Raw genomic sequence first — 26,978 nt, 5'->3', positions numbered from 1 at the left:
CATATATTATGTAAACAAAAAACTTTTATTCTAGCTGTGATTAACCATGATTAATCGTTGAACAGCCCTAGTTTGTACTGGTATTTTTTTATTGCGTATGTTCACTAAACATTGACCAATTAGAGTGAAGCTGGAAAGCTGTTACGGTAAAAATAATCTGTCAAAAATGTAATGTTTCAGAAAATATATTTCTATTGAAAATAAACTAATAAACAGACTCTGTGTGGCTATCTTGGAACACTATAGCAAAACAAGTTGCTTAACATTATACAACAAAACATGTTTGCACACACGTATGCACACAAAATGATTTATAAGACTGCAATTAGACGCCTAGAGACCAGAAACATCAAAAGCCAGCTTTGATGTAAAAAATATCTCTTGTTGGAATAGCTGTATAGCATGTCAAATGCAGAAAACATGACGTGAATTTCCTAAAGGCACACAACGCGCTTGCGGAGTAGTAAGCTTAATAGATTATAATGTCAGAGATCTAGTTTTGTCACGTCACCACACACTGCCTGCATCCTACGATACATGCTACTTCAGTCAGATCATGCACTAAAGGCCCTAAGCTTTCAACGAACGCATCTCTGTTCTACTCATGAACAGAAATCTAGAGCACGAACATTTGTATTTTAAACTTTCAACAAGTTAACCCATCACACAGTTTACTTGAAGTAAGCTCCATGGTACTCATGTGCTAATAAGGCTAATTTATCCCCTTCAGCAATCAAACCCTTCATTTCAATCTGTGAATATATCGGAGGAGATTTAATCACAAATGTCTACCACAGAGGGGTATGCAATCATGTGTGCCACGTCCGCGGATAACCGGGCCTGGTGGGGTAGAACCTGTTTTCATTTACGGGCCTACAGCCCGGAGCGTCTGCGCGCTAAGCCCTTTCCTAAATAAGCATGCACCACATCTCCGCTCATTTCCCATTGGCTCGGAGAGCCGGAGACGCATATTACAGAGGGAATTATGGCCGTCTAACCCAGCACACCCTAGGGCGGAGTGAAGCTCCCAAGCAAATAGGAGTCATATCTATTTTCAGCTCAGGCACTTTAACCTACTTCTCCAGCCTGGTGTGCTATACGGCCAGCATTTATCCCTCATCTCTGCTCTCCCCCTCACTTTTCCGCTCCTCAATAACTCATTATGACAATAAGTAACACGCAGCACAGAAGAAAGCTGTGGGAAAACAAGACGAACTTAGTTAGACTCCGCATTAATCAAATGGTTGAAACTCTCAGAGGCGTAGCAACTCCGACACAACCGAGTTCATAACTAAGTCCGAGACCGTCGAGACCAAGCTTCGATCTGCGGTTTAGACGCTGCAGCGCTTCAACCCATTCGCCAAATATATATACTGTATATCAGGAGAGATCCGATGCACATGCCATCGCTGTACCTCAAGTTCCCTGGACACTTGTTATCTTTGAAGTGGCCGTGAGAGAGTGGCGGAGCTGTTTGTCAACGAGCAGTGCATGATGGGAACCCAAAACAGGGAGCTGATCAATCATCAAACCTACAAGGAATCTCTCTAGGCCGCAGCTTAAGCCTGCTTGGGTATCAGTAATGCTGATGAGTGGTTAAAATAAGATTATACGGAGATTTGTCTGAGGGAAAAACTGTCCGACGGATGCTGTAATTGGGAATTAAATGAACATGTAAGCAGGGACGGGCTTGTAAACGAAAATGAGCTGGTATGTGTATCGCCCAGGAGAAAAGCTATGCTTATTACATTGTGGGAAATCACCTCAGTTGGGACTTTAACTAGACCCAAAGCTAATGAGAAACACGGCTAGCTCTTTAGCAATTGTCTAGGTGTCACAGTACAGACTGAGATACTGTGCATTTATTAGCATTTACCGCTACAACGCGTCTTCTAGTTTTAGCTTGCTGAACTTTCTTTGCTTAATTGTGTTCGTATCTCTGGGGGAGTGTGGTCTAATTGATGAAGATATGGGCTAGTAATCAAAAGACTGAAGATTCAAATCCAGTGGTAATTAGGTATTATATTTAATGTAACATTTGCTAGGAAATATAAAGCAACAAAAAAAATACAATAAGACGCAATAACATATTTTGATAAGCACAAGTTGTTCTCCTGTGGGACATATCAGAGGGCTCTTGTTCTAGAAATGCTATTATATAGGCAATAAGCTTGATTCTGATCAAAACCACAAACAATGACTTTATGCTTGGTGTTTATAGTCAGCTTCAGGTGGGATCAGACATTCTGGTTTTATATAATATTCTCAACATAAACAGATAAGACATTAATCTCAGTTTGATTTCAAGAGGTTTTATTTTCGCTTAGTATGTGCCTTCTCTGTCAGCTGTAAGATTCTCCATTCAAGTGGATATCTGAAAATCTTAAAAATGTGTGTAAGAGTTCTTGTTTTACAGGGCCTAAAATGAAAAAAAAGTTCTGACAGAGGTTATCATAAATAGGCTAATTCAAGAAAGAAGACAGATTGCAATTTAATACAAAGAAGCAGGTTACAGTCTGAAGAGTGAATATTTTACAAATGTACATCTGGACAATTCCAGCATTATGAATGTGATTTTTATTAAAAACGTACAAAAATTCTCAGAGAATGTATTTATTAACAATATATTGAATTTGTAGTTTACTGAAACCCCTGATATATCCTAACGTCAGAAAAAGAGACAGTACTTTGTAGGATTTTCTGTGAATAAAAATGTGCAATAATACCAAAATGGAGAATGGGTGGCTTTTTATAGAACATACAATAGTTATGTTTTAATTTTCACGTGCCTATTTATGAGGAATATGGGCCGTTATGGATGTCCCAATTCTGTTATTGATGTGACTATGGAATACTACGCTTTAAAATCAGCAAAAAGGCTTTATCAACTTATCAAAGGATAGTTAGCCCAAACATGAAAATTCTGTCATGAACTAATCATCAAGTTGCTTCCAACCTGTATACATTTCTGTATGGTATGGTGAAAACCTTTTAAAAATGGAAAATTAAACTGTTAATATTGACAACTAATCGAGTCACTTAGTCAATTGTGTAAATACACAGTTTTCCTCATCCTTACTATAGACCTGTTCCACATATTTTAACAAAACTCCTTCAAATATCCCTATATTTTCATGATCCCAATGCTTACAAAAAATAGAAAGCCAAAAAAGGAGCCAACCAGACGGAAATGAGATACAGGATGAAGACAGTAACATTGGGCACTCATTCATGTGGAATGGATGACCTGTCGATATGATGTTTATCTCCGCTTTATACGCATTTATCTGTGGTTCTGTTTGCCTGTATACAGGGAAAGCAAGATCGGTCTACAAGCCTGAGGCAGATTAGAACCAATATAGATTCCCTGATACCAAGAAAAAGGCATTCGTCCTTCAACCAACCAGACAGCAGGATCTTAGTATGCAGGGCAGGAAGGAGCACTGCTTCAAAATGTGTGAGCGCGTTTTCTTCTCTAAAAGCAGCGGATCTTGGCACGCACTGTCATGTGTGTTTTTGTCCACACTTGAGTGCCTCTTGTTTAATGCCGTGTGATGATAAATCAGTTGAATGTTGTTGGGCTGCATGGATAAACTGACAGTCTACAAATCGTTATGGCCTAAAAAAACACTTTATTCTCAAAGCTTACAACTCGTAGCATTCATCATTGAGTTACATATCAGCACTGAACTTATTGCTATGAGGCTCGGGTGTTAACTATGGGAATCTTAAATGCAAAAGTTCACCCACAATTTAATGTTTGCCCTCACGTCATTCCTAATCTGTGACTTTTTTCTTTTCTTCTCTCTCTCTTCATTCTCCCGGAACTGTTTCATTAAATGAAGATGGATAGGTACGAGGCCCTTACAAGATCTATAAAGGCACTATTAAAGCATTGAAAAGTGATTGTGAATTCTTCTGAAGCAGAACTAAATTTGAATTACTATTTTCTAAAAATCGTAACTTCCTCGACAGCTTCAATTACCATTTACTTTCGTTGCAGAGATGCCCAGACATCCCTCACCATAGACACTTCCCTCTAGCTCTTCCGGGGGGACACCGAGGCGTTCCCAGGCCAGCCGGGAGACATAGTCCCACCAGCGTGTCCTAGGTCTTCCCCGGGGTATCCTCCCGGTCAGACGGGCCCAGAACACCTTCCGGGGAAGGCGTCCAGTAGGCATCCGGAACAGATGCCCAAGCCACCTCAGCTGACCCCTCTCGATGTGGAAGAGCACCGGCTCTACTCCGAGCTCCTCCCGGGTGACCGAGCTTCTCACCCTATCTCTAAGGGATCGCCCAGCCACCCTGCGGAGGAAGCTCATTTCGACCGCCTGTATCCGGGATCTGTTCTTTCGGTCATGACCCAAAGCTCATGACCATAGGTGAGAGTAGGAACGTAGATTGACCAGTAAATCGAGAGCTTCGCCTTGCGGCTCAGCTCTTTCTTCACCACAACAGACCGGTACATCGACCGCATTACTGCAGAAGCTGCACCGTTCCGGCTGTCAATCTCCTGTTCCACCCTTCCCTCACTCGCGAACAAGACCCCAAGATACTTAAACTCCTCCACTTGAGGCAGGAACTCTCCACCAACCTGAAGTGGGCAAGCCACCCTTTTCCGACTGAGGACCATGGCCTCGGATTTGAAGGTACTGATTTTCATTCCAGCCGCTTCGCACTCGGCTGTTAACCGTCCCAGTGCATGCTGAAGGTCCTGGTTTGAAGGGGCCAACACGACAACATCATCCGCAAAGAGCAGAGACGAGATGGTGTGGTCCCCAAACCCGACACCCTCCGGCCCCCGGCTGCGCCTAGAAATTCTGTCCATATAAATTACAAACAGAACCGGTGACAAAGGGCAGCCCAGCCGGAGTCCGACATGCACTGGGAGCAAATCCGACTTACAGGGTACCTGGCAGCCCTTAGCAAAGGACCCCGGACCCCATACTCCCGAAGCACCCTCCACAGGATGCCGCGAGGGACACAGTCGAATGCCTTCTCCAAATCCACAAAACACATGTGGATTGGTTGGGCAAACTCCCATGAACCCTCCAGCACCCTGTAGAGGGTGTAGAGCTGGTCCAGCGTTCCACGGCCAGGACGAAAACCAAACTGTTCCTCCTGAATCCGAGGTTCTACTATCGGCCGTATTCTCCTTTCCAGTACTCTGGCATAGACTTTCCCGGGGAGGCTGAGACATATAAATAACATTTTATATTCGAAACAAGAAAATGTTGCACACATTTTTTTTTAAAGACGTGAGGTTGAATAAATGATGACATTTTGTGTTAAGTATTTCTTTAGACTAACAGAACCTGACAATTGTATGAAATAAAACGTCTACCTTAAATAAAAAGGACCTTTGACCTTAGTAAAAAGCAGTGTTTTGGTCTCTGGAAAAGACAGCAAGGGGATAAACAGGATCAGTGGGTTATAGCAGTTCTTTTAAAGATGGCCTGTAATGACAGAAGCTTATGCCACATTCCGCCCTCCCTCTCCTCTCCATTAAACCTGGGGGCTAATCCATCCCTCTATCTCACTCCGTTTTTCTGTCAACCACTATTTTTCCCTCTTTCTCTTTTTCATGTAGGGCCCTATGGTGGGTTGGGATCCAACAATCTGAAGAAATTTAAAATCAGTTCACATAGAAATAGAGAAGCATACTTGGTCGGACAGCACTCTTGAAAGAAAATTTCTCGAAAAAGTACCTAAAACCACTTGATTGAAGAAAATTACAAAATATATTAAATATATACGATTATTTTAAGGAATTTATTATTAATTTTAATATATTATTCCATATCAAGCCTTTAAAAAAATATGTTATATGTTATTAAATGTATTTTAAAATAATTACATTTTGATCAACAATAATAATTATAATAATACAATTACATAATTATTTCTCCGCAAAATTAAAATACAGAAATCTTAAACAGCCAATGAACTGTTACATTTCTTATGATTCCCATGATTCCCATTCTACGAGTAGCCAATCAGAGGCTAAAGCCCAACACATGATGTCCAGACACCATGTCCTTGCTCACACTAATTCACAATTCACTCACACTACAGTCCCTCAGCAAAACACCAAAACAACCCTTGAACAAGTTGCAAAGATTGTGATTGAAATGCAGTTTCCATCACTGCTGACACTCCTCAACAACAAAGCCCAAGAGCGGCAAACTTGATCTGTAATGCTGAGAAGATAGCAGAGTCTTGGGAGGGCATCGGGCTGAGTAACGCGAGATGAATGTGTTTAGACTGCTGGATATCTGTCAGTGTTGTTGGACCACAGAGGGCCTTTCTAGGAGTTCTACATCAGAAGTGCATAGACTCAAAACAGCAAAAAACGTACTATTTTTGCGTCACGCCCCCTGTACACTATCCCTTACATACGCATAAAAAAGTGAACATAAACTCACCTAAAGGATTATTAGGAACACCTGTTCAATTTCTCATTAATGCAATTATCTAATCAACCAATCACATGGCAGTTGCTTCAATGCATTTAGGGGTGTGGTCCTGGTCAAGACAATCTCCTGAACTCCAAACTGAATGGGAAAGAAAGGTGCCAGACTTGCTGGTCTGAGTATTTCACAATCTGCTCAGTTACTGCGATTTTCACGCACAACCATTTCTAGGATTTACAAAGAATGGTGTGAAAAGGGAAAAACATCCAGTATGCGGCAGTCCTGTGTGCGAAAATGCCTTGTTGATGCTAAAGGTCAAGGGAAAATGGGCCGACTGATTCAAGCTGATAGAAGAGCAACTTTGACTGAAATATCTTAGTGCCAGTTGGGCATCGTTTAAATGCCTCGGCCTACCTGAGCATTGTTTCTGACCATGTCCATCCCTTTATGACCACCATGTACCCATCCTCTGATGGCTACTTCCAGCAGGATAATGCACCATGTCACAAAGCTCGAATCATTTCAAATTGGTTTCTTGAACATGACAATGAGTTCACTGTACTAAAATGGCCCCCACAGTCACCAGATCTCAACCCAATAGAGCATCTTTGGGATGTGGTGGAACGGGAGCCTCGTGCCCTGGATGTGCATCCCATAAATCCCCATCAACTGCAAGTTGATTCTGCAACTATTCTATCAATATGGGCCAACATTACTAAAGAATGCTTGCAGCAACTTCTTGAATCAATGCCACGTATCAAGGCAGTTCTGAAGGTGAAAGGGGGTCAAACACCATATTTGTACGGTGTTCCTAATAATCCTTTAGGTGAGTGTATACTTCAGCCTTAATGGGTGAAGATTTTTGCTAACGATGTTGTTTACTTTACAGTTCCAAATGTCACCAGGCAATCAAGCAAATGTCACCCCAGGCACTGACGTCACGGTGCTGGAGAAAAGTTGATAAGGGTCGATATGGGAACACTAGCCCAAAGGTTTGGTTATAGGGCAGGTCTGGGTGATACAGATGTGTTAAAGGGATAGTTCAACCAAAAATGAAAATTCTGTTTTACTCACCCTCTTGTCATTTTGAACCTGGTTCAACACCCACTAAGATGACCTACTAACTGCGCTTTGCTCTTGAGTGAGACAAGAGAAGAAAGCAATTTTGCAATTTCATTTAAAGGTCCAGTGTGTAATTTTTCGGAGGAAATGCAATATAATATACACAACTATGCCTTCAGATGTGTATAAAGAGCTTACACAATGAAGAGTTATGTTTTTATTACCTTAAAGTTAGCGGTTTTTATCTCCATAGACTGTGGGTCCCTTTGCATGTACAGTAGTTCGCCATGTTCTGTCAGCCATCATAGTGTTTTGAAAGGGAGGGGTGGAGTGAGCGGTTGGTTGCAATTCGCAACCTTGCCGCTAGATATTACTGACTGGACCTTTAAAGTTTCCAAAAAGCTGAGATCATATTCCATTTTTTCCTTTTCAAACTGTTTTGAGATTCTTTTCTCAAACAAGATCAGACACAAGACGGGTTACAGCAATCACTTTCGCCTGCTCTTGGGCACTTTTGTTAAGTCAAATGAATACAATCTCATACATTCAGAGAAACATAATTTGGTTTCCTGAGCAACGGCAATGGTTGGTTGTGATAAAAACTTTATTGTAGGCCTTAATGGTCATTTGGAAAGCAGCGAGCATATGTTTGTTAAGAGAACGCATCAAACAAAAAAACTAAGAAATCTTCACTTAACATGGACGGAAAGGTGTTTTATGTTAATTCAGCTGTGGGATAATAAAAGGTACAGTGAGCAGGTCTTAATGCTCTTTTTATGGGGCTTCCCCTTAGGTGTGATGGAGTGCAGAAGCACATTCAGTTATAATGAAAAAGATGAAGAGAATTCATGAATTAGAAGCTGAATACAGCCAGTCTTGGTGTACACAGCACTATATAGGGAGCAGAAGGAATTAACCAGAAATGCATGAGATGTCTCTCTGCTACTAGCAGACTTTAAATCAGTCTTTCAAAACCTCTTTGACAGACTATCCTACTTCTTAAAGGTCCAGTGTATGAAATTCATCTACATCTAGTGGTTAAGAAAGCGTCACGTTTGCGTCTGTGCCGAAGGATATAACGTATTTAAAAAATGTGCTCTGTAGAGCACTTGAGGGCTACTGTTGAAACAACGCGGTGAATTTCATGCCAGGGGACACCTGCTGTATGTAGATAGAAATAGATCATTCTAAGGTAATAAAAACTAACACTTATTTAAGCTCTTTATTCACCACTGAAGAAATTAGTTGCTGTATGTATATTATATTGCATTTCTGACAATAGATCTATAGGTTTAAATCTTGTTGACTTCCTAGTATACAAATATATGGCTTCAATGATACACACATGAACCAATTAATTCTTATTTAATAATTTGGGTCTGTTCTTAACACCAAGCTTTTGTTCAGAAGACTTGTAATATAGGGTGCAAGTTATCTGCTTAACCATTGTGTGCTTCCTCTTATTCTGCATATATCTCTTGTTGTGTACCACAGAGGGAAAAACATCACAAAACAGGTTTGGAATGACATGAGGGCGAGTAAATGATGAGAGAAGTTCCAATCTCGGGCGAACTAAGCCTTTAATATTTCCCCTGCAAAGAATCAGTTTTTTATCCATTCATTTAGTTAGAAAACCCCAAAAGCCATTTTCTATAATCAAAATGTGTTATGTTTTATTTAATCGCAGAATACAAAAGTACAACGCAGGCCTACTGACAAATAGTAATTCAGTTTTGTTGCAATGCAAAGTGCAACTGTTCATTACTCAACAAAACAATGAAAACTTCCAAAAAAGCTGTTTCGTTGCATTATTCAACAGTAAAAGTGACAGTCGAAAGAAACAGCAGGTTTTCAATTGCTTTGGACGAAAGCATCTGCTAAATGAGTAAATGTTTTAATACTTTTGCTACTGAACGGTTCACAATACAGACAGCCGATCAGATTATGCTGGGAAGCAGTCAACTCCTTATACTGGGGGATTTTAAATGTTCTCTCCTCTACCTTGCATAGGTTTTATATTTAGTATTACTTTTAGCTCTGCAGTTTTAAGATATTGCATGCATCTTTTCTCCTAGTGGCCACTGCAGTACTGTGTCGGATGGGCATCACCTCTCTCTCTCTCACTGTGCATGTGTATGTCTGACAGGCACGCTTTCTTTAGCTGGTGTCTCTAAATGCCGGCAACCAGCAGCACGTGGTCCAGCTCCTGTGGATTGTAACTGGCCGCCGTCTCAACGCTCTCCAACCCACATTGCTTGCTCCTCTGGGCTTTGCTCCCTCTCCCAGCATTCTCTTTGCATGCCATGCATATCAATCACTTTAATGGGGCGCTTTCAGAGGAAAAAACTCGGCTAAACTAAAGTGGGTCAGTATCCTTCGATTAGGTGTAATGGTGAGGGGAGGGGAAAGACGACAAGAGAGCGAGAGATAAATATGTATAGACAGATGGACAGCTTTCTAGAGAGATATGCATGGAACACTAAGTACAGAGCGTTCAGTTGGAGGGCCTGTAGTGGTCTCTCACTTCCATTAAGTAAAAAGAGGGCACAGGTTCAATATAACATGCTGCGGTGGGCTCATTAACCCGCATAGCTAAAAGCCACACCACAAACGCGATGAATGGTGTCTAGTACTGTTGAGCATTGACACAGATTCTTTCCATGAACTAAAACTTATTATAAAATAAACTGATGGATAATATAAAAGATAAAACCAGCACAAGGTCTTGCTGCTCTTAATATTAAATCAATCACGTTTACACACTCACCTGTCCAAAAGCAATACAAAGATGCAAGGGTCATTGACAACATTTTGGTGGATTTTTGTGAGGACTGTCAATCCAAATCTGTGACCACAGAGTTCTGTAAGCGTCTTGGATAAACTATATTCTATGGAGATAAAAGCTGTTAAAAGACGTAACACTAGTTACAATTAATGTTTTCAATAGTAGGTGGTGTATGATTAAAATCCCACATCATCACACCAGCGAGGGTCACATTCATATCCTTAAAATTCAAGCCAATTTCAATACAGTAATTTCTTAAAAAAAAAACAACGAAATACCTCCCTGGATGCTTCACATAAAGAACACTCCTTTTGAGATTGATATTCATAATGGTAGAAAAACTAATCCAAAAAATCCCGTCCATTGAAATTCTAATTATACCTGGGAGACATTCCAGAAAAGACAAAGCCTGTCAGATTGTGCATAGCATGATATATTAACACCTGGTCAACCATCTGTTGAAATGTGTTTTATAAAATATTGCACACTATGGGGAGAACGGCATCCCGAGCATCCTCAAATGTCACGCCAACAGCATAGTGACTCACTATCTACTTCCAGTACCTTTTAGAAATCATTACCAAAGGGCGCATCGGTTTCCATTTAGTTTGGCATCTGTGGAACAGAAAGCATGCTGACCTTCTCAGCTCTTACAGAGAACAACCAAACACTTTACAGTGTTCTAAAACAACATTTATTTGTGGCGGCGTATGTTCTCAGCTCTTACAGAGAACAACCAAACACTTTACAGTGTTCTAAAACAACATTTATTTGTGGCGGCGTATGTTCTCAGCTCTTGAAGGGGTCTCAGAGCACCGAGCCCCGCTCCTCTTCCTGCAATGAATTCGATGTAGTGTGATGTCATAAAGATAAAGATGTCACTCACTGGTTCTTTAGCTTTCTGCGCTAAAACTGCGAAGGTGGACAGCTTGCTGCACAGACATTTGGTGTGGGAGATTCCCGGCGATGGAAGCGTTTGGCAACTCTCTGCGTCCCAGTTTTCCTCGCCAGTCTCTCTGTTGATAGGGTATAGCGACGACACACAAACACACACAGGGAGAAAAAAAGAATTAATGAGACGTACAGAGAGAGAGAGAGAAGAGGAACCAATGGCCCTCTTTTAGTATGGTGAATTGACTGGTAATACGAAAACTATATTTGTCTATGGCAATCCCTACTCCATCCCCACTCCAAATCCTCTCAGCCTCAATGGCCTTCAAGTTCAACGATCTAACTTTGATAATAGTCATCAGTAGTCAGTCAGTAAATATCTGTTTGTCATGCTTCAAAAGACTCATTTTACTCAATGTCTTCATACTGTTGGCTATGCAAAATAACAATATAATAACAATATAAAAATAACAATATAACAGTTTAAAGGGATAACTCACACCAAAATGAAAATTCTGTAATCATTTACTCACCCAATCTGTATGGCTTTCTTTCTTTTCCAGAACACAAAAGAAGATATTTTGAATAATGTTGGCAACCAAAAACAGTTGGTCCCCATTGACTTGCACGGGTTTTGTGTCCATATAATAGAAGTGAATGGGGACCAACAGCTTGTTTACCAACATTCTTCAAAATATCTTCTTTCATGTTTTGCAGAAGAATGGAAGGTTATACAGGTTTAAAATGACAAGAGGACATGATGACAGAATAGTATATTAAACTATTATATTTACATTATAAATATAGTAAAACAAACAACTACTGTAAATACTCAATTGTGAAAAACCACTGCACAGCTGCGGACCACTTCATTGGACCTATAGTCTCGTAAAAAAACATAAGCACATCTGTCATCTCCCAATTGGAGCATTTATTTATGTCACCCAGAGATATCATGAGGACTTTCATTAAATTAGAAATGTTGTATATATACATGTCGAGTATATAATACATCACAATTAGAAATTTACATTTGTACTGAATATCTCAGAGGACCCGTGACATAGCTGCAAAAAACAGATAATTTGATTCGTAATTTTTGTAGAGGTTGTGAAGAAAAACTGACTTTGATTCGAAAAAGCATTGAAATCACACCTCAGGGTAAACTTGTGCTGTTAAAGTTCATTGCTGACCCTACTGAGAAACAAGTAGAAAATAGATGCTTTACCAGACACTTGTGTCTGCTTGACACAGAGACAGAGGATTAGGGTGAGGAGTGAGAAAATGGAGAACACATTGTATTATTGCTTTGTGCTTCAGTGTCTCAGACCTGTTTTAGCATCTTGCACAACTAAATAAACAACCCTCATGAATAAAGAAATCATCTCTGGCTGCTCCTTTTCCAGACACATACAGACAGTAACACACAATGGTTAAAATGTACTTTTTGCATTACCTGCAAATGGTAAAATACCTTAATGTCATAAATATGAACTACCGGTGATGAAATTGTGTTTTGCGATAGACATTATTTAAAACTATATTTTAACTACCTTGACAATTTCATTATTTTGTTGTGTTTGTCATGTATATTAGCATAAAAATAGCATCATACTTAGATAACTCTTTGTCTCTCTGTAAAACTGGACCAAAAAAGTATAGACACATGATATTCTACTTGATATTCTTGAAATATGATTTTCTTCTGAACATATTTTCTATGACGGCTTTATGTTGCTGTGGCAAATATTTCTCATTTATGAAGGAAAAAAGACAAACTTTTAGTGGTTTTTCACGGACGACAAGCGAGTCACACTGTTCATTACAATAATGTACTGTATGTCTTTGAATTGCTCGCATCACAGGCCATAATTCTTACAATTCGTTTAAAGCATGCGTTAGGTTGCAGTACTTCAGCGAACCAGCAGCGTCTTGTAGTGCCTTCTCATAAGGGCATTAAATCACTTTCTCGCTCAATCTCCTTCACAACTCCTTCCTGATGGAAAATTCTTCCTAACTCTGTCCGGTCAACCACATCTCTCACAACCTTCAAAAAACTATTTAAAAACCTGTCTCTTCTGTGAATACTGACAAATGTTTTCGTTTTAATAAACACTTTTCTCTCCGCAGGTAGTGGTCTAGCTTTTGTTGAAACTAGAAGCTTTGTATTAGCACCTATTGTATTATTGCCCCTGTATGCATGATCCTAACATCCTGATAAAACGCCATAATTCATAATAACACTGACTGTGTTTACAGAATATACAGCAAAAAGTTTAACATGGAAACGTGTTTCTTTATATGTAAATATGTAAAACATTTGCCAAATTCAAACAATACAAAGATGTTCCATTCGAATTCATCCTCAGCTTAAACAAACTGCTAAGAGCAGATGGTCAGACTTAGAGGAACCTCTAAATATAGATTCATGTTAAACCGAGAACAACATATTCTCTTTCCAAGAGCCCCTAAAAGTCAAGTTCAAAACATCTGGGGTTTACAGATGATACTCTGGATTGTAACCGGTTACACGCTAGGTCATTTTTCACTTTAATAGAGTATACAGAAGATAAAAGATCTGGCAACAAAAAGAATAATACCTAAAACATGACCATCCTTGTGCAAGGCATTTAAAGATATGTTTTAGGATCAGTGCAAATGAATATTAACAAGTTTTGGCATAATGTTCATTACAGCAGGAAACAATTTTGACCTGCTAATCGCAATGAAAAAGGGAAAGTGATGAAACAATTGGGGTTAACACAGCAGATATAGGGTTTAAAAGCAGTAATGGGAAGCTTTATCATTCAAAAATCATTCTGAGTTGATCAATTTAAGCAACATTTCTGTTATTATATAATTGCCCTGATGTTGTTCCAAACCTGTATGCTGTTCTTTTTTATGCAACATAAATTAAAGGGTGTTTATATAGCTGTTTTTTCATACAAAAGATCTATATATCCACGTAAGTGTCTGTGTGCTGTCAAGCTTTAAAGATGTCACAAAAAACAAATTCTATAGTGCAGTTTTGGACTCGACTGGAGAACCATTTAATCTTAAAGTCACAGCTGACCCTAATGAAACTACTGCTTTTTGCCCTTTTATTGTATTACTATTCTCTTTTCTTTTCTTGCTTGTTTGTTGTGGATGTATAGAAAACAACAGAATACAAGTTTGGAAAATAACTAATTTAAAACTTTTATGGGGTGGTGAACTATACGCATTATGTGACAAACACATTATTCATTTAGACAATAGTTGTCCTTGGTTAAAACCTTAGACAAAAAGGAAATAATAATAGCTTGGCTTTGTTGAAAAAAGGGGTACTTAAAGTGTAAAAAATGATCATGAGTGAGTCAGCTAACACATTACAATCTGAATCTATTTTGTGTATAAGACTTGCGTCATAGGAACCTACTTCAATATTATAATATACCAATTAAACAGGAGACCATGCATAAATGTAAATGTAGATGAGGCACTATGTTATTATAATGCATTTATTCTTTTTATACCAGTAATTTCATTTTTTAATGGCGCAAAAATGCTGGTATATTATGAAGTTGGTATATTAGTTGCATATCATGAGATTAGGTTGGGAGTTTGGTAAGCTTACTCTTACAGCAAAAATAATGCTAGTGTATACACTATCAATGTAACATTTTAGGAACACCTAAACTTGGATTTCCAAGAAAAAGATCAGTGCTAGGGATGTACATTGGACCGATGGCAATATCTTTACTGGCTATGATCATATTATTATATGGCAAAATTGACCTATCCGTGCATCCCTAATAATTCTATCAAGCATTCTACATGTTGTAATTTTAGAAACATGGCTAATAACTATATCGCAGTAATGCATTACAGTCTGTATTTTCATCTCATTCTGTCTCTCATGAACATGCACATTGCCTTCAGCACACATGCTCTCACAGAAAGCAGTTAATGAATAAAACCCAACCTAATGCAATATAAGTGCAATCTTTCTTGCCTTGATCTGCTTAGTGACATCTCTGAAGCAACTGATCTGAGCTGATGCCCAGTCAAAGTCAGACAACACAGACAGAAACATGAATGTGTGTATTTCTAGTTTGACTAGGATCAAGCAGGAAGCATCAGGTGCAAATCTCACGGGGATGTTCATCAGCAGCAGGTGAGTGAGATATGGAGGGGGGTGTGGTTAGTGAAAGAACATCTAAAAGATTGTTTGGCAGGCGAGGCAGAGATTCTGCTTAGATCAGAAAACATAATTTTTTGTTACAATGTTTTGAAATAATAATTTCAAATCCCCCAAGATATTGTTTTGTGTATTTTATCGCACATAGGAAAAAATAAACATTTCAACCGGTCACCAGCATGAGGTGTGTTTGCAATCTTTTTTAGTTTTATTCCCCACAACACCACCAGTCAGGCGCAGGTGTAGCTTCATTAACACCAGAAATGGGTCTCTTACTGGATGTCATTTACCAATTAATAATATAACATTTTAGGCACATTGTCATGATTCTGCCGCATGTCATGTTTCTCTTGGTTTAGTGGCAGGATCATGACAGAATCTCGTGTTTTGTGTGGAGAGACAAAACACTGCGTTCTCTGTTCCCGCCCTATGTTATTGTTATTGATTCATACCCTACACCTGTTCCCCTCTTGATTTGGTCCCTTATTTAATGCCCTTGTGTCTTCGGTCTTGTGCTGGTTCATTGTTGTTTGTGTGGTGAGTTCATGTGTTTTGTTATTTGTAGTTCATGTCAAGAGTTTATTCAAGTCTTGTTTAAGTGTAGTTAGTTTTAGTCCTGTCTTGTCATGTTATATTTTTTCCCCCGTTCTGTTATGTTACCCCTCGTGGGTTTTCGTTTTATATGTATTATTAAATATCTGTTAACCCCTTACCCGCTGTCTGCACCCGGGTCCTCTGTCCGTGTCTCACCCACCACGATCATGACACACAATGTATAACAGGAAAAACTGAATCATTTGTGTTGTTTATCAATGTGTTGTTGTTCAATAATATTTTACCACGAAATTTTATGTGTTCTACTGTTGATCTATTGTTTTTTGTTCATTATAACTTTACTTTAATAAAGTATTTATTTCGATCCCTATTCATTTCCTATCACGGTTAGGAGAAAAAAAATACAATTGAATTGCAAAAGAATTTTCAGTTGGTTTCAAACTATACTGATAAAAATAAAAAACAAACAATAACAATTATGGAAACAATAAAATAAAAACAGTATTTTTCCTTTCAAATTTCAAAATGTTTGGGAATTGTACAGTTTTATGTAATCATTTGGCAGTAATTATGATCAGTGGCGGCCGGCCAATAGAGGGCGCTAGGGCGCCGCCCCCCTTAAGCCACAAAAAAAAAAAATTAAAACAATTAAAACAAAAATAGTAATAATAATGAGAAAAACATCAGTATGTCAATATTTGTGTGTTTTAAATATGGAATGCACCCAGTTATACATGTAAAATATGATACAAAATCATATTTGCAACCTTTCCTCTGCCTGTCTGACCGCTTCATCAGCTCTGGGGCGATAGAGAAAGCGCCCCAAGGAGGCGGGTCTATGTAGCAGTTAAGCCAATTGCTAATTTAAGATATGAATGTATGACATAAAATTTAGCCAATCAGCGTTCTTAAATAGAATCCAAGAAGGGCGATCATTTTATCGCCCCAAGCCCTGATAAAATAAGGACTGGGCTCTAGGGGCGCCATTTTTACTAAACGACAATGGCGAGCGCGGACGTTACTCCTCCAAGACCCAACCCTAACTCGGTGAAATCTCTCCTCCAAGATCCGTTTGAGAGGAGGACTTTGTCGGAGAAAGTTCGGGTGAAAGAGCTGGGCCCAGATCAACCTGACCTCTCAATCAAACAGCAGGCTAGCGAAAAAGGGAAGCAGTATATGCGCGGCTTCTCCCGTAGCTTCACACACACACACACACACACACACACACACACACACACACATACGTTTCTTTGTATATAGTTGACCTTAGCATAAAAATCATTCAGTTATATATGGTACTCTAAAAAATGTTAATAGTGTGTTTGCTAATATTACTGTATATATGTTTTGTATCAATTAATTGTTGCAGTTCTGGAGCACATTAACAATCAGTTACATTTAGTTTGATCATAAAATACTTTATGCTATTCTTCCAGTCAAAGGTTTGAGTTCAGCCACTTGATATCCATTTCTATATTATACATCCTTTATACAGTGTAAGAATTCCTATAAACTTTATAATAATTTAATGTTATTGTCCACTTTCCACTCTGTTCTGACAGCATGCATATTGTGTTGCCTATTTACTACCAATGGCACCAACAGCCTTTCCAAAAGATGTTACTTATATGTAGAAATAGTCAATTGTTTACAAGTTCAGTTTAAATGCAAATAAAAGGCTTGTGTTTGTGCATCATGATGTTTATGTTTTTGTGTACGAATGCCTCAACTTTTTAATATTGGCATTAAATAATTACTGACTATTTCACTGAGCACTGCTGTCCTGCAGTTTGTGTTAAATTTTATTGCGATGGTTACGGAAACAAAAAAGTCTGGCACAGCCCCACCGAGAATATTTTTCACCAGCCGCCACTGATTATGATCTATTTTCTCCATTCAATATAACTTTATACTATACTACAGTACAGTACTTTTCCTATTCCTGTTTATTTCCTAATGCAGTCAGGAGTAAAAATGTGACTTTTTAGGATCATTTATCTTTTCCAATCACATACATTTTTGTGTGATTTTTCAGTTTACTGAGCGTAAAAAAGCTGCAATATTTGTCCTTAAATTTTCAGATTTTATTGTGATTTTTTTTGTTTTTTGTCATATTTATGCAATAATTATGACCTATTTTTTACATTCAATATAATCTCACTAAAGTGTAGAATTTTTCATATTCCTATGGCAGTCAGGAGTAAAAATTTGACTTTCGGACCATTTATCCTTTCTGTGTTTGATAGTGAAATGTGACCTCTGCATTTAACCCATCCAGAGAGTAGTGAACACACTCACAGCAAGTCGTGAACACACGTACACCCAGAGCAGTGGGCAGCTATCACTGCAGCGCCCGGGGAGCAAGTAGGCCTAAGGTGCCTTGCTCAAGGGCACCTCAGTCGTTACCTGCCGGCCCTGAGGATCGAACTGGCAACCTTCTGGTCATGAGTCCGACTCTCTAACCATTAGGCCACGACTGCCCCGATATAGATGTTTGTGTTTAAATACTGCACCATTCTGATAAAGTAAAATAATAATAATAAATGGAATAATAAAATAAAAGCAAAACTTAAAAGCAACTAAAGAACACCAGATGGCCAAATACACATTTTCTCCAAATATCCCTTACACCCTGCTTTAAAGTACATTTCACAAGGGATAATTTCAAATAAATCATTAATTTCCATTAGCCTAACACAATTACGTCGATGAAAAGCCTGAATCTGACCTCATTAGCCATTCATGTGCTTCAAATAGCAACTCAAACGCAAAAACCCACTGTGTACACATCCTCTCTCTACATACAATATCACAAAATAGCCTACAGTAAACCTGTTCATTTCTCCCTCGCCGCTGCTACTGTTTGAAGTGCTTTCTCCCATTTGCAATTATGGTAAGTTTAAGTAATTCCCCTGGACATTTAATACAGTAAGCTTTTATTGGAGACAGCTCTCTCTCTATACACCGTTTTCTTTGTCATAAACACAAAAGCAACTCTAAATGCTAAAAGCAAGGGCAAGCGAGCTAACATATGGAGAATGAAATGCCACAGCAGTCATTTCTCGCCTTACGGTATGCGAGCGCAGCTTCATTATTTAATTAGCACATGCTGTGATAGGTTTAATGAACCAGCAGTGTCTGGCTTCGCATCATCAATGGCCCGGCCCGTGTTTGTGTTTAGGCGTCTGATTAAATGGCCAAATCTGCAGTGACAGTAGTCTGAGAGTGGGTGATCAGATTACAGAACAGACGAAATTGACTTTGTTCCCTTTTGTTTTTAATATCCACTACAAGAAGAGTTCCCTCAAACGGCAGAGCGAAAAAACGTAATAATCGTTGACAAGCGAGTTCGAGCCGCCGTGGATAAAAGGAGCCGGCGCCTTGACAAAGGGTGCTGGGTTAAATCGGAAGTGTTTAGCATGAAAGCGAGAAATGCGCTTCAGACAAACAAATTACATGTGGATGTCGACCGCTAATCCGTGCGAGGAACGGTTTTATTTCAGGAAGGCAATTAATTCTAATCTGGTCGAAGGCACCTGCATTATGAGCGAAATATGCCCTCTATTATTACCATGCCATGTGTTCAGAGCATAATTTGGGGAGCATTTCAATATGGAAGAAAAATGAGAATGTGACGGACAAAGAAGACAGTGAGAAAGAAAAATGATTATAATGGATTGGAGGGTATGAGTATAAAGGTATGAGAAAGAGGAAGTTCACTTAATCTGATACCTTTTAATTATTTCAACCATACAATACAAATGATTTTCCTGGACCTTCATACTCAACACGTTAACGCTTCAATTAAAACATTAGATATAAAGAACGTATGAGGGAGAACGTATGAAGCAAACACAATTTTTGTGAAATCACACGACTGAGTCAGCGGATCAGTCTGGGGTAGATCTTGAGATAAACCAAATCACACTGTGTTTTGCACAAAGCCTACAAATCCACAGACACAAACTGTGGGTGGAGAATAAAGCCCAGGCTTTGAGAATAACCTACTGAAAAAACATCTTCAAAATATATTTATTTCTCCATTTAGGCTTTGTCCACACGAACTGGGGTATTTTCAAAACCGCAGTTTTTTTAATGCGGTTTGGCAGTTCGCCCACACAAAAACGCAGTACTCAGTCAATGAAACCGAACTTTTTTGAAAACTCCCGCCAGGTTGAGGATTTGTTTAAACTCCGGTTTCAGTGTTGTCGTGTAGACTGTGAGACTGAAGATTTGGCATACCTCCTTTCTTTGACATCAAGGTTATATCGCCACATGTTGGTTTGGCATGCTTTTGACAGCGTCTTTTGCCGTTTCGAGTTGATGCGATTTTTTTTTACGAAGAAGGAAAAACGTACACCTGCCTGTGTACGTGTGGACTAGGCTGTAGACAGCAATGAGACTAAACGGAGAGATTTTTCCATGCAAACAGACCTCATATTTTGCCCAAGGAATCTACAGTATGACAAGGCTGATACTTCAAAATATCTTAAAGTGATATAGTTCACCCAAACATATCCTATAAAGTTCATAAGATTATGTCTTCATTTACTCACACTCATGTCATTTTAAACCTGTATGACTTTCTTCTGCAGAACACAAAAGAAAAGATTTTGAAGAATGTTAGTAACCGAACTATAGCGATACCCATTCACTTCTATTGTATGGACACAAAACCAATGCAAGTCAATAGGTCATTCATCAGATTATCTTTTTTTGTGTTCTGCAGAAGAAGGTCATACAGGTAAAGAATTACAAGAGCATGAGTAAATGATGACATTATATTCATTTTAGTTGAACTGAAATAGAAAGAGCACTTGGAAGCACAGACTTCCAAATCAAAATATCAGCAAGGTTTCTCAATAAGTTTGAAAGATCGAGCGATCATCCTTACTCTCAGAAACCTAAGAAAAATGACATTAAGTGCTGCCACATATGAAACCCTGCAAACCATGTGAATTCATGGAAAGTGCCTGTCTTTGGCCTCTCACCTTTGCTTTCCTGGTGATAATTGTTAAGCTTCTTAAAAGAGATTAGCTTTCCTCCTGATGTACTGATGGGAACGATGCCAGGAGAGAATGGTCAGACAATGTATGACAATGTTAGAAGTCATAATGACGAAGGTCCATATAATATAAATAATACATGTACGATACGGTTCTTTAATGATTTGAGCACAATTTGTGGAGAGCAAAGAATAATCAACACATACATGAATATCAGCGTGGAGCTGGCTAGCTATGTTGAGAAATATCACAACAATAGTCAACTCAAACGGTAGTCAACCAAAACGGTATTTTGCACATCGTCGTTGTCCTTCTGAAACCTTGTAAATCCAAATTATCAGATTTTCAGGAAATGGAAAAAACACTATACTTTTTAAAAGATTACATACTGTGTTGTCAAAGCTGACAAACCCATTGACAAACATCATGGGTGACTTATAATAATGATTTATGGCAACAACAAAAAAATCATAGAAAAAATATGGAGGTTTTGGAAAGACCGCAGTGATATACAAACTACTGAAAAATTCTAAACGTTTCTAAGATGAAATGACTTCACAGGAGTAACAGTTTTGACATCTTGAACATAAGTCTCATAAACTGTAGAATTATAAGACATAGGCAGATGATAATTCACTAACATATTTAGCAATACAGTAGCATAAGGAAAGGTTTATTCTGGCGGAAATATTCATCACTAAATTCGAGCACAGCGAGTAATGGTGTTCTTTTAAAACCACTTGATCTCTGACTTCACCCAACTAGTGCTGTTACACAAACTATTGGTCATTCTTCTACACAATAATCCTGGCGGTGTCGAAATCTCTATTGGAGGTAAACAACATTGGAAAGCACTGAACATGTACTCACCACTATGGCGTAGTGCAAATCCACACACTCGGACTACAGATGCTATATGTGAGCAGACGGGTGCTTGCTGAGACTCAATCTGTTGGCTTTCCGACTGACACACTAACACCCTACACTATCCCCTTCCCTCGGAGTCCCGCCCCTAACAAACACACTCTTTCTTCTGTTCTGCCCCACATACAACATCACAGGATACAGTTATTTCAGTGTCAGGTGTTACGTTTTCCTGTCTAAATATAGAGCAGCGTGAGAATGTTTATTCGCTAATTTCTTAGAACATACAAACACAGACCGACTCAAACACTTAGTCACTGGCTGCCAAGCAAAGCTTACCAAACGCGCAAGTGATGACATGAGCAGAAAAGTGGGCAGAAGATTACAGCAAGATAAATAAAAGAGAGGGAGACGGATTGACCGAGAAGCCGGTATGACGAGAGAGAGAGAGAGAGAGAGAGAGAGAGAGATGTAGGTCTCAACGCGATAAGACAGATAATGGCACATGGAGCAGCTCTTGCAGTGAGATAGATACCACATTATCCCAGTTTAGCTCATTTTACCCGTAAGATGCTTATGGCTTACTGTCTCACTTCATTACAGGTAAAGAGGGGGTGACGACCAGGGGTCGACCGGGTTACACCATCTCAGCAGAGAGGAACCATCCCACATTTTACTATTAAGACCCAGCATTAAAATTACAATGATCGTTTTCTTTTCTTGTGTAATAAAAAGCGGAGCTGTTCGAGCGGTTGATCCACAGTCCATTGAGTGGGAGAGAATCTGTCACGGCCTCCTTACTGAGTCTGTGCTTATTTTCATATAATGAGCGGGTGCAAAGAGAGTTCAGAAGTCTGTAAACCAGACTCCTGCCTTCAACCACATGCCAAAAACATCCCAGCATGCATTCATCATACAGTTAACATCCGCCCGTGTGAAGTAGCTTTATGTAGAGATAAATCCTCCCAGTGATAGTTTTTGTAACAGTTTCTGTTATGTTATGTACAGTAACTATACAAGCATTGAAATTAAATTAAATAATAAACAACGTAGAGGTGCGAGATCACAATTTTAGACTTGACTTAACAATTACCGTGGCCGAAACAATTTGCAATAACGATATTATCACAATATGCACTATAACATAAAAATACATATAAAAAATAAAATATTAAAAAATTAATAAAATCTAACAAGTATAAATATAAAAATTACATATTAAAATACAGCAAAGTAATATGAAGCAACCGAGACAAATAAAATATTTTTAAAATATAATAATATATACATATACAAAATACACAGATGAAATTTAATTAATTGTTAAGATTTTTAAATGAATAAACTGATTATTTTTAAGGGTTGTGGTTAAAAACACTGTGGTTAGAGCTTTTGTATCCTTAGGGTGTCTGTTTCATTTTAAAGGTATTATTTTTATTTTTATAGTGGGATCCTGTGAAAGAAATTCTATATATAATTGTCTAATAAACAAATGGATATTTGAAAGACAAAAACCGGCCAGCCTGCATATATGACCTCAGTGTTTTGTGAAAGCAGTGTAGCATGTTGCATACTTTCACCTGACAGATGAACACAATGGGCTGAGGGTGATGCATGGCAGCACTGTGGATTAGGAGCTAGATTAAAGCACCCATCCCTTCCCCACTAAGGAAAGCACTGTTGGGATAACCATCCAGTTATTTACCCTGTCACTCCACTCCCTCTGGAATGAGTCCCGCCCTAGTAAGCAGCACGGGATTCTAGGTCATTGGGCAGAAAAGCTGCTAGTGGCAAGGTCGAATTCCCAGCCCCACCTCCCACAATCCGGAAAAAGGGAAATCCATGCAAGAACACAGAATCAGTGTATATGTTTCCAAACAAGGTTTGTAAAGCAGGGGCTTCGGTATCTGTCCATGTTTTAATACCTCTGCTGGTCCAAGAGGAAAGACAAACATGTAAATTGATCTGGATGTACAGGGAACACACATACTACAGAGCTGTCTGTTGAGAAATGTTAAAAGAAGATTCTTTCATCACTCATTCACCTTCATGTCATTCCAAACCGGTATGACATTCTTCTGCAGAGCACAAAATAAGATATTTGAAAAGGAATGTTGGTAACCAAATAACGTTGGCTCCCGTTGACTTCTACTGTATGGACCCAATGACATTTCTCAACATTACAGGTTTTTAATTACATTATTCTTGGGTGAACTCCCTTTTAAGAAAAACTGTGAGATGTATTTCTATATGCGAGACGTTAGATGTACTGTACATTACCTACCCTAGCTATAAATGGAGTACCCATTTATTTATGTGCATTCTGTATCTCTATATTTCACTGTTGCATATTCCTCATTAAAAAAGAGGCTGTGTTTTGAAAGACAGATGGCACAGACATATGGGCATTTAAAACACTGAACTGTAAACACAAAGCCACGGCCAGTATGTGCTGCAGTTGTAACTTTGATTTTTTTATAAACACATGCAGAGGGCCATTGGGTTTGCATGGCAGCTCCCAGCATAATCCTTTAAATCAACTACACAATTGCAGGCTTGCGAACGTAATACACAGAATCAGAGAGAAGGAATGAATCAGTGCAGAGGCATGTTCTCGCATACACATACATCAGGACGTTTGTGTAGATGGACCCTGCAGAAGGAGTAATTTTCATCCACGCTGGAGCTCAAGCTGTGCTAATGTTTTACGGAGAGGCTTCAGATGAACAAATGATTACTACCCCGACTCTTCATCTATGAGCTGTGACTTTCTTGTTATTAGATTTTTTGTCGTACTTGCATTTTTCTTTTAGAAGAACATTTGGGAAGCTATCACAGTTTGTCAGGCTCTAGCTCTTAAGTTGAATATGAATGTACAGTTCAATTCATTAAAGGGATAGTTTACAAAAAAGACAATCCTGTCATAATTTATTTCTTCTCATGTCGTTCAAAACCTGTATATGTCTCTGTCAGAAAAATAAGACCCAATTGGAAACTAATAACAATTATTTTACAAACAAACCTTTGAAAAGGAAAACAAAATGCTGCTTTAGAAAAAGGTAATTTACTTAAAACTATGGAAATTTCTCAATGTATTAAACACAGTGTGTAGTATCTGTATTCTTTTACAACCAGATTACCTGAAAGATTTATGCTAATTATCGCAATTCAACCAAAAAAAATATTTCAGCCTTAAGTTTAAAAGATCTTGACCTTGTCTGGTCCTCAATGTATATTTTTGCTTATTTTTGCGTTGTACAAGATTCTTTCCCATGTCTCCTTAAAATACTCATTACAAAATGGTCAGTTCTGGTCCTTGATTCTGATTGGCTGAGCGGAGTTCTAAATATAATTGAATTAACTTAATTTTATGAAACCTTACTACGCCTATGGAATAACAGTTTATAAAAGCAATAAGGCCCGCGAAGCAGTGGGTTACAGTGCATTTTATAACAGCTAAGGGCGTTGTGGCACGACTTCTTGAAGCTTATTGCTTTAATAAATGATTATGAATGAGTTAAAAAAATTAACTTCCTCTGTCATTAGATTTAAATGTAATGACTAATTGTAGCCATGGGGCATTTTAGCGAATAGATTCAATCATTCTTCATTTAATTACCACATTAACCATCACAATCAGATGACAATTTGTCCTGGATGACACTAAACTCCTCTCTGTGTCCCATGTTGAGATTAACTAATTCAGCACCATGGACAGCGACGTGGAACATCAACAATACTGTATGTGGCTGTATACAGTATATGATGATTCAAATGATAGCTATCAGAATGTTATATTTCTAAATGCAATATTAAAAATTAATCATAAAATGATTAAATGCTGAAAAAATGCATATGTATTCCTTTTCTACTCCAGATGAACAGAAGGTTTACTACACTGGTGATGACTTTGTCTGGTTACAACGACTGCTGCCATGATCGTTTACAAGTTCACATAAACATCCCTTTAAACTAAACTTCAGTTTACTTCTAGCTTTCCAGACCATTAATTGTGTCAGGCAGATGTTTCTGAATCCAGCAGATTTTCTATAATGAGCTTCATTTGGATAGAAAGGAGCCAAGTTTACCCATTAAAAAACTACTTGAATACACATTCGGTGCAGTCCAATACCAGCAGATATAACATCTGGTTAAAGATATAGTTTACTTAAAAAGAAAGATTCTATCAACATTTTGTCATATAGAGTTATTTTGTATTGTGACACAGTCCCTGCAGAATTTAGCACATAATCAGACAATCTTTGCAAAATTTAAAGATTGTTGCAGATTTTCTGCATAATTTGGCGGAAAAAGCGCCATCTGAATAAAACACACCAAAATTTGAATAAAACTGCTGCAAAATAAAAATTTGTTTGGGTGAACAATCCCTTTAAGTTAGACTATGGGTGATATGTGAATAAGACATACACTGACAGACTCCATTACAGAAGCTGTAAAGTGCCAAACAAAACAACAAATCGCAAAACAAACAACAAATCTAAAAGCCAAAAAACTAATCCTGAATCACAATTACAAATCTGAAAACGCATTAACAAACCATAAAGCACAACAACAATTCCGGAAACAAAATAACAAGTCAGAAAACACATTAACAAACCATAAAGCACAGCAACAATTGCGGAAACAAAATAAGTCAGAAAACACAACCACAAATCTGTCAAACCGGAAAAGGTAGGTCTTTTGTGTGACCGGGGTAGTTACGGCTGATTGGACGGAACCCCTGTCAATCAAGATAAACAGGAAGTACAGTTCTGAAGCTAGCGGTACAGAATAATAATAAGAAAGAAGTAGCTGGCGGGAGTTTACACAAATATAGACTGTATCTTCCGTACTCCATACTCCAAGTGACAAAAAAATAGCACTAGCAGCTTATTTCAGTCTTAAAAATCTATGCAACCCGCCTACCAAAAATGGTATAATGCCAACCAATTAGATTAGAGCTTTCGATTTTGAAAAGCTTGACATGCACAGTCTACCCAATTCCCAACAAGAGACTAGTGAATCGCCATGGCCATGCTCGAGGGCACAACTCTGTATTCCCATTACCCGTAAGCAAACACCTTATGTCCTCAAAAAGCTAACATTACAAATAAAAAAGAAAATGTCAGTGTTAGCATAGCTTCTGCTTATTTCTTGTCCTCTTTCCACTTTAACCTCAGGGATTTGTAGTTCTACACTTTAGAAAATGATACGAGGAAGCC

At 38.5% G+C, this 26,978-nt stretch overlaps 1 protein-coding gene across 1 annotated transcript in view; it reads right to left on the bottom strand.

The window, feature by feature from the left end:
• Positions 1-26,978, bottom strand: part of LOC306910494 (adhesion G protein-coupled receptor B2-like) — a gene marked incomplete at its 5' end in the record, with an annotated part of 104,953 nt that overhangs the window by 45,910 nt on the left and 32,065 nt on the right. Inside the window, one exon of the mRNA XM_079485071.1 lies at positions 11,147-11,276. Within this exon, the coding sequence (XP_079341197.1) occupies positions 11,147-11,276 (130 nt within the window). The remainder of the gene's footprint in view (positions 1-11,146; positions 11,277-26,978) is intronic.

This window comes from Barbatula barbatula (genome assembly GCF_947034865.1).
Source record: "Barbatula barbatula genome assembly, chromosome: 21".
NCBI lineage: Eukaryota > Metazoa > Chordata > Actinopteri > Cypriniformes > Nemacheilidae > Barbatula > Barbatula barbatula.
This window is presented reverse-complemented; position numbering and strand designations above follow the sequence as displayed.